The sequence below is a fragment of the Trachymyrmex septentrionalis genome, unplaced genomic scaffold, assembly GCF_001594115.1.
Source record: "Trachymyrmex septentrionalis isolate Tsep2-gDNA-1 unplaced genomic scaffold, Tsep1.0 scaffold80, whole genome shotgun sequence".
Taxonomy (NCBI): domain Eukaryota; kingdom Metazoa; phylum Arthropoda; class Insecta; order Hymenoptera; family Formicidae; genus Trachymyrmex; species Trachymyrmex septentrionalis.
This window is the reverse complement of record NW_017305988.1, coordinates 1662177-1675055: the sequence shown is the minus strand read 5'-3', so window position 1 is coordinate 1675055 and position 12879 is coordinate 1662177. Positions and strand designations below refer to the sequence as shown.

General features: G+C 33.1%; 2 protein-coding genes across 2 annotated transcripts; one reads left to right on the top strand and one right to left on the bottom strand.

Moving 5' to 3' along the window:
* Nucleotides 1-8323: 8323 nt before the first annotated feature.
* Nucleotides 8324-9649, top strand: LOC108754737 (mitochondrial import inner membrane translocase subunit Tim17-B-like). The gene is made up of 2 exons (XM_018497275.1): nucleotides 8324-8414; nucleotides 8868-9649. The coding sequence occupies exon 2, from the start codon at nucleotides 8875-8877 to the stop codon at nucleotides 9364-9366; it is 492 nt and encodes a 163-aa protein (XP_018352777.1). The 5' UTR covers nucleotides 8324-8414; nucleotides 8868-8874; the 3' UTR covers nucleotides 9367-9649.
* Nucleotides 9650-9751: 102 nt separating this feature from the next.
* Nucleotides 9752-10416, bottom strand: LOC108754684. The gene is made up of 2 exons (XM_018497172.1): nucleotides 10083-10416; nucleotides 9752-10004 (listed from the first exon to the last, which is right to left on the bottom strand). Exons 1-2 carry the CDS (start codon nucleotides 10239-10241, stop codon nucleotides 9792-9794), a joined length of 372 nt encoding a protein of 123 aa, XP_018352674.1. The 5' UTR covers nucleotides 10242-10416; the 3' UTR covers nucleotides 9752-9791.
* Nucleotides 10417-12879: the final 2463 nt, after the last annotated feature.

The following is a 12879-nucleotide window of genomic DNA, read 5'->3' as shown; positions in this document are numbered from 1 at the left end:
TATATATATATACACACACACACACACACACACACACACACACATATACATATATTTCTTCTCTTATTCTGTGATAACATTAGTTTATTAAATAAAGTCTTTATTGTTATAGTAAAAGCAAAGGCCTTCTAAATGAAATAATGTTCATTTTACTTGAAATTAATATTGAATTTATTGATAATAAGAATTTTATAGAAAAATCACTAGGCAAATTATTCGTCTACGTGCACATAACAAAATGAATTTTAAATGAAATTTACTTGAAAAGATAAATATAGAAGATATTTTGCGGACGTTTTTTTTATCAGTTTTTATTTTTTTTATTTAGAACGTACCTTTTGGCCTCACGATGTTTTGCTGGATTGTTTCATTCTTCGATGGTACCGTTTGATACCGATTTGTACAGCTGATCCAATACGATGTTCGCAAGTACCTGGCACGAAATGGAGACAATTGGAGCAATTTGAAGAAACACTCAGCCGTAGGTACCACCGCACGAAAGATATCTTTGAGTTCCCCGTGTTTTTTCCTCTTCTATGCAATCACACACATATACACACATATACACACACGCATACACACACACGCACCCAATGCCTAGCCTCGTCTTTCAGGAAACGGTACCGTACCAAGGACATAAAGTTATACCGCCCAATCTTTTCGAGGCTCTACTACCACAAATGTCTTTCCACGTCGTTAGGGTCACGTACATGCTACAGAAAATATCGGGGATCGACTCCACCTCGAAATAATCTCCTGCGATGACATTAGCAAAAGGCGCGAGTCTTCCTTCAAATCATGTCTCGAGAACATTGATATTCCGGTAGTGACGTCAACGATACGCAGTAATTCTCTTTGCCGAAGTCATGTCGCGAGCGTAATCTCTCATAATACGTAACTTAAACAGAAGTACGATGACGTCCCGTTCGGCTCCGGACGCATGTCGAGATTCCCCTTGGAGACGGTTAAGTCAACAGATTCGAGCCTCGCGATCGACCGACCCCACCGTCCTTGCGGGTATCCATATCCCCACAATTTCTCGTCATTTCGTCCTTCCCTTCAATCTCTTTCCGACCTCAAGACGCTCTTCTTCTAGTTTTCCGTCGAGTTCGTCGAACCAGCGGTACCAGAATCATGCTTCCATCCTCTACGTGTTCATCGGTTTCCGTTTATTATTTTCCTTTCTCGCACGCGCAGACACTCGGTAAGTGGCTTGAACTAAGATCAGCTCTTGGACACATCTTTAGTCGAAGACAAATGTATGTCTCTCATGCTTTCGGTGTCAGTTACGAGTCTTTGAGTGTTTGCAGCGGAATATCAATACTCTTGACAACGAAACGAGCGAAACCCGAAGAAAAGGTCGGAGCTGAAAGCAGAATCCTCGCCGTTTGATCGCGTTCAATACTTGTCACTTTGAAATCACTTTATAGTTCACGCCGTCTTGCACAGCACTCATTTTTACTCAATATTTTTATTTTGTGTCATCGCACATCTTGTTTCCGAAAACAAGAGAAAATTTATTAGAGTGAATGGATAGGACCGTGTTTTTAAATTAAAAGATTCATCTTTTATCACTTATTTAATCAATATTTTGTCACTTGAAGAAAAAGTAAATGGAGGAAAAATAAAGGGAGAGCAATGTAATATGTTGAAAAAGAAGAAAAGATGAGTGCATGTCTATTGATTTTATCATTGCGTAGAATGTTTCATTATTTGATAGCATTAAAGAGCACTCTAAGGAATCTCGTCGCCCATTACAGCTCGGCAATTTATAATAAATTTCCTAGTTTTCTCCTCCTTATTGCAGCAACTCTGCAACGACCTACGGTCCATGAATTACTGATGCGTTTGCATATTGATGTGCGCGAAACGCTAAAACGAAACGTGTATTTTTGGAAGCGCCTGCTATGCAGGGCATTGCTTGCAGAATTCTACACAATGGAATACTTAAGTGTGAGTCACTGCATAGCACTTGGTAAAAATATCATAGCTATTCAAATTTCTATTATACTTTTCTTCGAAAGGATATGTCTTCGATATCTCGCATTTCAATTTCTTGAAATATATCTAGTGTATAAAGTTCAGTCCGTAAAGTAAACATTCTTGACATAAATATGTATAGTTAAAAGAAGCAGCAGAATTAATATCCTCTTATATAATATGTAGATTTTTGTAATACATATTCCTCTAGTTAAGAATGTATAATTACATATGTACAGATTGTTTTTCCCTACATTGAACTCGTAATAACAATAAAATTAGAGTTAGTTCAGTTATTTTATTTTTGTAATAGAAATGTACGGATATTCCTTTACGATGTGAAAATTTATGCTTTGATCAGAAAAGCTGCTGAAAGCAACTGTTACAATTTTTGCATAACGAACAACAGGCGAAGTCTTTCTATTAGTCCCAGCTGTCGAGTTGAAATAAACGAATACATTCACACGTTTTTTGACAGATGAAAAAGGTATCCGAAAGAAGATGTTCAAAAGAGAAAAAGATCTGTAGATGTATAAAGGCATAAATGCTTGATTGAATTGTTTTATAGCATGACTATTTATACGGATTATCGGGACATGTATATGCTACGATGAGACATCCACTTACGCGTACATGTTCGATATGAGTACTACAGTGCAACAATGAGGAAAACAAAGTGGGCATGTTAAACGAAAATAATACGAATAATTTTTTCACTGAGAGTTTCATATAATCTCTCATTTTTTTATAACGTTATATAAAAAAAACATAAAAAAATTTTAGATGGCTAAAGAATCCTTAACATATTGTAATATAGTGCGCTTAATGAAGAGAAGAAAGTGGGGACATTAATCATAATTTTTACTCTTTTTTTTCTCTTGTTTTCTGTCTTTTAATGTTAGTAATTTATATTCATTTAAGTAAACCCGTAATTCTTTTCTTCTATTCGCTTTTTTATATATTTTTCGATCATTATTATTCACAGATTTCGTGATCAACGTTTTGTCATGGAATCTTTCTTTTAGATTACACGAAGAAATAAATAGATTTTCTTTTTTCTTGCTCTATATTCTTCACTACGTTGCTCTCTTTGAATGGTAACTGCAATCTTCGCGATTTTCATAAGAAAACCCGTAACTTTTTTTTAATTTCAAAATTTTGTTTTACGAAACAAAATTACCAACGATGCACTTTAAAAGATATATTCGCATCTCGCGTTATATCTGGAGAGTAAATACAAAATATGCTGTTTATACTTGAAATTCTTCAATCTTTTAGAGAAATTATCAATTCTCTCTCTCTCTCTCTCTCTCTCTCTCCCTCCTTCTCACTCCCTCTCTCTCTCTCCTTCTTCTTTCTCCCTCTCTCTCCTTTTGATCTTCTTTCAAATATCACTTTTCTTTTCACCCTATTTTTTCACGCGTCTCTTCCAAATATTGCTCCCACTCAAGAAATTTTACTCACTACCCCTCGCAATCTCTCGTTTTTAATTTTGATTTGTGTACTTCGTCCCTAGATATGATTCGCATTATGAAAACGCACGAAAAGTCCCTCAGGATGCTCGACATTTCCTCTTACTCCCTTTCATCTGCGATTATCACCACCCCTATCGCTGTATCACCCAACACGGATTTTATTTGCCGGCGGACGTGCTTGCCGTCCTCGCGGCGACGAGCAAAGCTGAGATAGACAACAGAGGAGAGGTGAAGCGAAGCAAGGCGAGGCGAGGCGAGAAAGAAACGCGCACACGCGTACCTACACTTACACATTTGACGAGATAGAGAGAGTGAAAGAGAAAGGAAGATATAGTATGTGTATATGTTGTGTGTGTGTTTGTGTGTGTGTGTGTGTGTGTGTGCGCGCGCGCGCGCGTGTGTGTGTGTGTGTGAGGGGGAGGGGGAGAGCAAGAGAGATAACGTAGAGAAAGAGACAGAGAGAGAAAAGAAAGAGATCCACTCGTAAGAAATGTGCTTACGGCACGAAGTCGCGCGCTTCACTGAGCTATCAGCGGGCATGCGTCCGCGTAGTAACCGGTAGCCCGCTACGAGCTTTCCCTGTCGTTTTTCCAACCCCCGCGCGTCTTCACGGCGCGGCCACCTCTTCCGAGAGCGGCCGCCGCGGCCGCCGCCGCCGCCGCCGCCACCACCACCGTCACCATCGCCACCACCACCACCAGCACCAGCAGCACCACCATCACCGGTCGCCCCCGCGCTTGGAACCCGTTCTCTCGCACCCGCCGGAGCGTGCGCGCGCGCTCACCTGCGTGCGGGATGCAACAGATGCACCGGACATGAATCCTCGACCCAGGGTGCGGTGCATGTATGCAGTTACGGAACAGTCGCGTATGTACAGACCCATTACACAATCGAACGTAACGAAGAATAGAAAAAAAGATAAAAGGGAGACCGGAACATATATATCGATTTATCGTGCCGGGTTATCTTTAGAAGATAGCACCGTTAGAAAATCGCATCTTTGTTCGTATTGTATGTTAATGATTTTATTTCTTCTTGGGAAAACAGCTAGCGCAGTTAAACATAAACAATTTTTATGCATTATTATTTACAGAAAGATTTTTAATATATTTGATATTTTGTGTGTGTGTGTGTGTGTGTGTGTGTAATATTACGATGTAAATTAAAATTGACTAAAGTGCATTGATTTCTCATATAATACATTACAACACACAATTATACAATTTACTCTGTAATAAATAATATTGCGCCACAAGCATCATTATTTGTTAAATATAACTTACTCATCAATAATGATTTTATTATTGAAAATCGTTATTGATGACCAGATAATATTTAATAAATAATAAAGCTTTTGTGAAGTATTACTTATTGCAATAAATTATGTATGTTTAATTGCGCATTATAAATAAATAAATTATACTAATAGAATTTGTAATTTTGTCATTTTTCAAAATTACCTCTTTTGATATAAAATTAAATCTACAATAAATAAACTGGAGAATTTTATATCATTATGTACATACATTTTCTGATTGTACACATGGAGTTTCTCATTGACACGTATGACTCTCATTAGACTTTTTGCTCTTTGGAAAATCGATGATGTGAGATGCAACAGTTACAACGTCATAATATATTGTAGATACATTAATTATAAGGTCATAATACACTGATGTAATCTATCTATAAATGGACATAGTAAAGAAACAGCACATAATACAACATGATACATAATACAACCCGCTCTTAGAAACTAGGCCAACTTAAAGAGTATCCACTTCTATATTATACGTCACAAACATTAAAATAACGTGTAGCAATAATTTCAATAAAAGTACTGGCAAATTTAAAAAGTGTTACAATATTTTTAATTATTAGAAATAACGCCAATTAAAAATTTTGTTTTCGTTTTCTGTCTAGTAGTTCTTATTTAATGAAGAAAAAGTAACAAACAAAATTTTCCGATCTGATATTAAAAAATAATTAAATCAATTTATGATAATTAAATACATTTTTTGTATTTTAATACATAATGCGATTTCTTTCGAAGTCATTTGTTTTTTTGTTAAAAAAAAGTTAATTGGTTAAAGAACAAAGCATTAAAAGATGACTCTGAGAAAGTGTTCTGCATAATATCATAAATTCAATTAAAGCAATTAAAATGATTGTAATTCAGGCGGTAGAAAATTTTGATGCATAAAAGAAAATTCTGTGTTGCACCTTGAATCCTTAAAAAAGCTAATTGAAATCCTTATTTTGTATCTGTATCTCTTAATGACAGTCTTTGTGTGATCGTTATATTGTTACGTAAAAGCTGCAGAATATAAGGCATTAATTAGCTTTTTTAAGGAATCAAAATGCAACACATTAGAGTTTTTTTTATTTATATAGCGTACCTATATTTATAAGGAAAAAAGAGCTTACAAACTAATTTACTCGTGAAATTTTTATATCAATTAATGGTCAAGATAGTTATTTTATGTTAGTATAATTTGATTTTATGACACATTGACTTTATTATTATAAAATTCTTGACCGATATATGTGATTTCTATGCTAATGTCTAACAGATCATATATATACTTATACGGATTTGATTTTGAAATAATATGTATCACAATCACACAAATTAATTTCCATTGCATTTATCATCAAGAATAATTTAATTAAGACTTTATATATGGTTGATCGTCGATAAAATCAAAATAAACATATACGAGTATTAATTAAAACATAAATATAAATTAAAGCACGCACATACCTTATATCAATCAAAGACTGAGAAATCTGAGAATAGATATGTTGCATTTTAAATTTGATCTATTTAGAAATTTACATAACACGTGAAATAAAATTAAAAATATTTTACTTACAGATGTTACTCGTCGAATATATTTGTGGTTACACACACACACGCGCGCGCACACACACACAGGGTATCCGGTAAGTTTTGACAAAGCGCTCATGTGTAGATAGAACGGACTAAACTGAGCCAAAAAGTCCTCTATCATTTTGTAATTTTCGCAGTAGTTAACAATTTTTGTCTCTTGCAGTTTTTTTTGTAAAGTTGATAGTATTTGAGAAAAAAATTATTGAAGATCAATATTCGACAATTTTTAATAATTAATATCTTGTTAACAAGCACTCCCAACGAAATAAATGGTTATATTTATGTGATGGAAAAAAATGAATACTTATATATTAATAAATTCTTATCGAATAATTATTTATTAATAATGTGAATTGCTTTTTATACGTATACAAATACAATTTCAATAATCTTGTATTTAATGTATATGTACAGACAAACAGTAATGCAGCCCAATAATTCTGATTGGTTGATCCCCACTCTATTATTTTTTCGAGATTCCGTTTTCCTAAAATTTGACTATCATGAGAGAGCACCCTGAGGCTCTCTAGCTACATTTTCTAATCCTGTCGATAAAATCATAACACAAGGAATAACATCAAAAATGGATGTGATTTGAGAGACGTCGATAAAATCGCATTCTGCTGCGTATATGTATTAAGGTGCATTCACACGCAAACGTTAAAAAGCGGAAGCAGCAACCAATCAACGAGACGATTTTTACTGTGGTGTAAAAAATATTTTTTACAGCCTGTATCGTTCAGTTGAGTGATTGGGTGCATTCAGAACAACAACTGTTCACTGAGCGCTTAGTGAGCTCTTTTAACTGATTAGCCTATATTTTAGGATCTAATGGAATATGCAAATCAGATGAAAGAGCTCATTGAGCGCACTAAATTGTCGTTCTAAATTCACCCATTGCTGGTCATAGCACACAAAAAACTTAAGTAGTAAAACATAAGCAGTAAATGAATTGACCAATCACAGTAGAGTCCGTAAGGACGTAACATAATGCGTAGTCTATAATGGCAGTATCCGTAATGGAAGAGGTTGTAAGAAATTGACTAATCACAGTTATTCTTCTCACATTCAATTGCGATTGGTCAATTTGCTACAACCTCATCCACTACTACTACTGCCATTGTAGACCACGCGTAAGTAATGCATGATCTACAATGGGCAGTAGCGACAGTCGATTAAGAAGTAGGCATAGAAATCGACCAATGATAGTTAATTATCCTTTTCATTCGACTGTGATTTATTGATTTCTACGCCTACTCTTTAATCCATTATTGCTACTGTCCATTGTAGACGATGCATAATGCATGGGCAGTAGAAGTAATGGATTAAGGAGTAGGCGTAAAAATTAACTAATCATAGTTGAATGTAATAAAAATAATCAACTATGATTGGTCGATTTCTACGTCTACTGTAGACAACGCATAAGATTGGACTCGTTCTTACGGTATTTACTGTGATTGGGCAATTCGCTTGCTGATTATGCTTAGAGTTTATCCACACAAACTTGCATAGTCACATAAACGTATACATAAAAAAAATCATCCAATTGCATTTCTTCTATAAAGATGCATGTAAAATGTGATTGGATAATTTTTTTTATGCATACGTTTATGCGACTATGCAAGTTTGTGTGGATATACTCTTACCTTACATTTTTGTATGTACCATGGGCTTAATGTGTCGTCTACAATGGGCAGTAGCAGTAATGGATTAAGGAGTAGGTGTAGAAATCAACAAATCATAATCGAATGTGAGAAGGATAATTAACAATCATTGGTCGATTTCTACGCCTACTCTTAATCCACTACTGCTACTGCCCATTGTAGACCATGCATAATATGGACGTTCGTGCACTGGTTTACGGGATTCTGATGGCCTCATGAAAAAGGTTGATTAATTTGCTGTCTAGCTTCTGTCTACCGTCGGTGATGCAGTGAAGACACCTTTATTTGTCGGAATATCGAAGTATCTATCCTTTCATATTCCTTCACATACTTAGCGGACGAAGTGTCGTGTGTTTGGCTTTTTGCATCTCAATTAAAGATTTTTATCGAACAAATTATACGGTAAATACTAGGATAAATTATTTTGTTCTTAAAAAAACTATTTGCTTTTAATATGTGATAGAATATTCGAAGATGTTACGTGTGAATTAGCTTTCAAACTATACGAGATTCTATTCTAACCTCACTTATCGCGTAATTCTTGTAATAACTTTCGTAATTGTCTTTTAGTAAGATGTATGTAAATGTGCATTCTTGCGTAACACAATATTTGAAATATATTTTTGAATGTCCAAAATGTTATAAATTTAATTCTTTTTTAAAGTAATCTCGAGATTTTAATATAGATTATTTAAATAACATTAAGTAGCATATAATGAATAATTATTAAGTATAGAATGCAATGAAATAAAAATATCTTTGCAATAATTGTTTAATAATTCTTGTTCTACGAAAGTTATATATTAATCTACTATATTATTTTAAGTAATTGTTATTCTTATATGCTTGCTATAGATAAGATATGGAGGAATATGCAAGAGAACCATGTCCCTGGCGGATAGTTGACGATTGCGGAGGTGCCTTTACAATGGGTGTCATAGGCGGAGCAATCTTTCAAAGTATTAAAGGTTTCCGTAATGCACCAAGTGGATGGAGGCAGCGTTTTACGGGTAGTGTTGTAGCGATTAGGCAACGAGCACCTATTATCGCTGGAAATTTTGCTGTATGGGGCGGAATGTTTTCCACAATTGATTGCACATTAGTCCACTTTAGAGGAGGAAAGGAAGATCCTTATAATTCTATCATTAGTGGTGCAGCAACTGGTGGAATTTTAGCAGCAAGAAACGGATTACCAGCAATGGTAGGCAGTGCAATCATTGGCGGAGTGCTTTTGGCATTGATAGAAGGTGTAGGAATTTGTTTCACACGTCTCTCTGCTGAACAATTCAAACCACCTGCATTGGTTGAAGATCCATCACAACTTGGCCCACCGCCGCAGGGCTATCCATCATAATGTTCAACCAAATTCATTAGATTTTTTTCAAATTAGAATGAAATGTTCAAATAACGGTGTTCGATAGTGCTTTGCATCAGAATATCTCTTGAACATCTCCTTTTGCCAATGTTAAATTTATATGCAGCATGGAAGTCTTAGATTTAAGTTTGAATAATATTTTATGTTGTTTTCTTACTTATTGCTGTATTTCTTTAAATCCTCCAACTAGAAAACCAAACACAATATTTTGTAAGAATATGTCCTGTAAATACATATAAAATGTAAGTAACAAAAATAAATGCACAGACAATATAATCATTTTTATTATAAAAGATTTTATATAAACTTGTAAAAAATTTGTGAACTCTACAAATTTAATTATTTTAAGTATCATATAGCGTAATCACAATAATAAATTAAATTTCTAGCATCTATTTAAGACATTAGATTAACAGAAATTCATCATCTTCAGTTTCTTCTTCGAAATTATTTATGGATGGTGCTACAGATAAATCTAATTGTTCCGTTAGATTTTTTGAATCGTCTACTACTGGCTCAATTTTCACACGGTTATTTTTAACTGATGCATGTGGTAATATTTCTTGTCCTGAATATTCTGATCCAAGTAGAGTATTCCTCAAATGTAATCGTTCGACCTATAAAATTTGAGGTATTTTTAATTAAATTAAATTATTTGAATTGAGAGAACATTTAATATTTAAATTTTGACAAACCTGTAAAGCAAGTATTTGTTTTTCAATCTTGGATAGTATGTCAGTCAGAAATTCTTTTTGGTTCCTTAACCGTTCGCGATATTGCGCCATTTCGTACGGAGAGATTCGTGCTTCTTTGCTCATTGTCACAGATTGTTCTGCTGATTTTTCACATTTCATACATCGCGTTGCTAGTCGATATTGCTTGATAATTATACGATAATTATATAGAATACTATTTATTATTAATCGAAACGAAACCGAATTACAATATTTATATCGCTCCACAAATATATTACGATTGTGTGATTCAGAAAATACTAGTTCAATAACTGTTCAACAAATAATAAACAATTATCTCCGACCAATGAGAACCTTGAGAGCCATGCCTTTTTTCTGTTGCCGTCGAAATAGCCCGTACACTATCGCCAGTACATCCATTTTCAGTTTAGGAACTACGTGACTACATACATTTTCTGACACTATCGATAAAATCGTATCGTCAAAAGTAGATGTGGTTCGTCTCGGTACTAAATCTTCAGGACAGAAATGTGCCGATTATCCATAGGAGGATTAGTTTAACGGGTCTTTAAACGAAAAAATTTTAATTTCACATCTCACATATGTAAATAAAAGTTATTAAATTTTAAGGACTAAAAAAACTTTTTCTAACTATTTCTCATTAAATATTTAATGTAAGTTTTTGGAATCTAAAGTGCGACGATTATCGAGATTATATTTCAAAAAGAAATGCGAAGAGCGACACAGCTACTTGCCTGTACGAGCCTCGGGAATGGAATGACGACACGTACCGACGAGATACTATTAAAGTCTGTCAACTCTGAATAAATTTTCGGCGATATAAAAAGAGCCGAGAGCCCGGAGGTAATTGAAGAACGCTGACATTATCGACAATTGATATCAATTTGCTATTATTAACATAAATATTTGACTAATAATGCTTAATAAATTCATGATTCTTTATATAAATGTTCCATAAATAAATATGTATTTGTAAAGAGCTATAATATTTTATATGTTGCCGCAAGATTACAATTTTTTTTTGATACTTTCTGTTGATAATCAATTTTCGACGATAACATTGAAACGCATGATATACTATATTAAAGACCGATATTTTCTTACGGAAGTTCACGTCCTTGTTAATATTAAAGTAATTAAGAGTAAAAAAACTGATAATATTGTACTAATTATATGATTTATTAGTTTAGTAGACGTGTTTATTGGTGAATATGCATTTAAAATTCAATATTTCTACCATGATTATAATATAATACAAAGTATTAGAATGACAAATTAATTGACATTCAATATTTTTATAGGTTACGTATTACATTCAGATTGATCATGTTATGCACTCGGTTATATAAATAAATTTTGCAGTCGATAACGTAAATTGCTGCACATACTCCAAAACGAATAATTTTCTGATGTCTTTCGAAAATATTTGAAAAATGTCTAAAAGACGTTTTTTTGGGAAAGTCTTAAAGACGTTTAGTTCAAGATGTCTTTGGATGTCTTTCATGCATGTTTTCAGGGATGACATTATCAATAATTGGTATTAAATTATAATCTTAAACTTTAATTTATATTATCATTTCTAACTGGATATAATATATTGGGATATATCATATTGACATTTATATGAATTATGACTAACTTTATTGGCCTATAGTTTGTTGACAATGGAATCAACATCTATTCCATTGTCATTTCTCATTGGATATAGCTATATTATGAATATTTCAGGAGATCGATATATTTTAAAATAAGGTAAAAATTATTAAAAATAAACAAATTTATTAAAATATTCATAATTTAATTGGTCAACACTTAGTGAATTTGCTCACTTTTATAATTTTCATCTCATGATGCACAATCAACCCCCTGATGGGTAATACGTACGTCATGTCGATCTTTTTGGTTCTATTCCATACTACGTCTACAATTTTTTGGTTCTGTTTCGTATTATGTCCATAAAGCGTCATCGATACGCTTATAAAGCAATTACAGTCATATATTCATTCAACAATGATGACAATAATATTAAAAAATGCATGTATTTTGAAAAAATTTCGTAAAAAAAATGAATTTATTGTAACAAAGGGATATTGAAATGAACATAGCGCTAGTAATACAATAATATTTTATTCTTTCTACAGAAGTTTACATATATAGACTAATGACATTTTATTGTATGTAGGAGAAATGTCAATCTTTTGTAGGTACGGAGCATTTAAATGAACCATCATGTAATTCACATAAATATGTACGATTATATTAATTTGTATACGTTAAACGTGCGAATCTTCAACCTACTTGATAATTCAGTTGCACAATCAATTGTTATCTATTTTCATAAATTTACCAATAAAAAGTTTTAAATTTATTAACATTTTGTTCTGGATATTATAATCTTAAATTTCAGTTTATATTGGGATTTATATTTATTATGACTAATTTTATTGGCCCATAGTTTGCGTAGAATATTATTTACACATAAATATACATGCACGTTGTTGAGTGAGAATTAGATCTATGTAGTTATATATTAAATTATTCTCAAAATTTTGTGATTATCAAGGATATTTCTGTCTAAATATTATCACGCGCGTTGAGATAAATATTATATAGAAATTAATCCAATTTGACTTTAGGATTGACTGTTCCAATCTTCGAATAATTAATAATATAATCATAAATCATTTAGTCATAAAGCCTTCTTTCAAATTGAGAATTAAATTAATGCACGTGTGTGTGTGTCTTCTAAATATTATGATACCAATAGTGATTTATT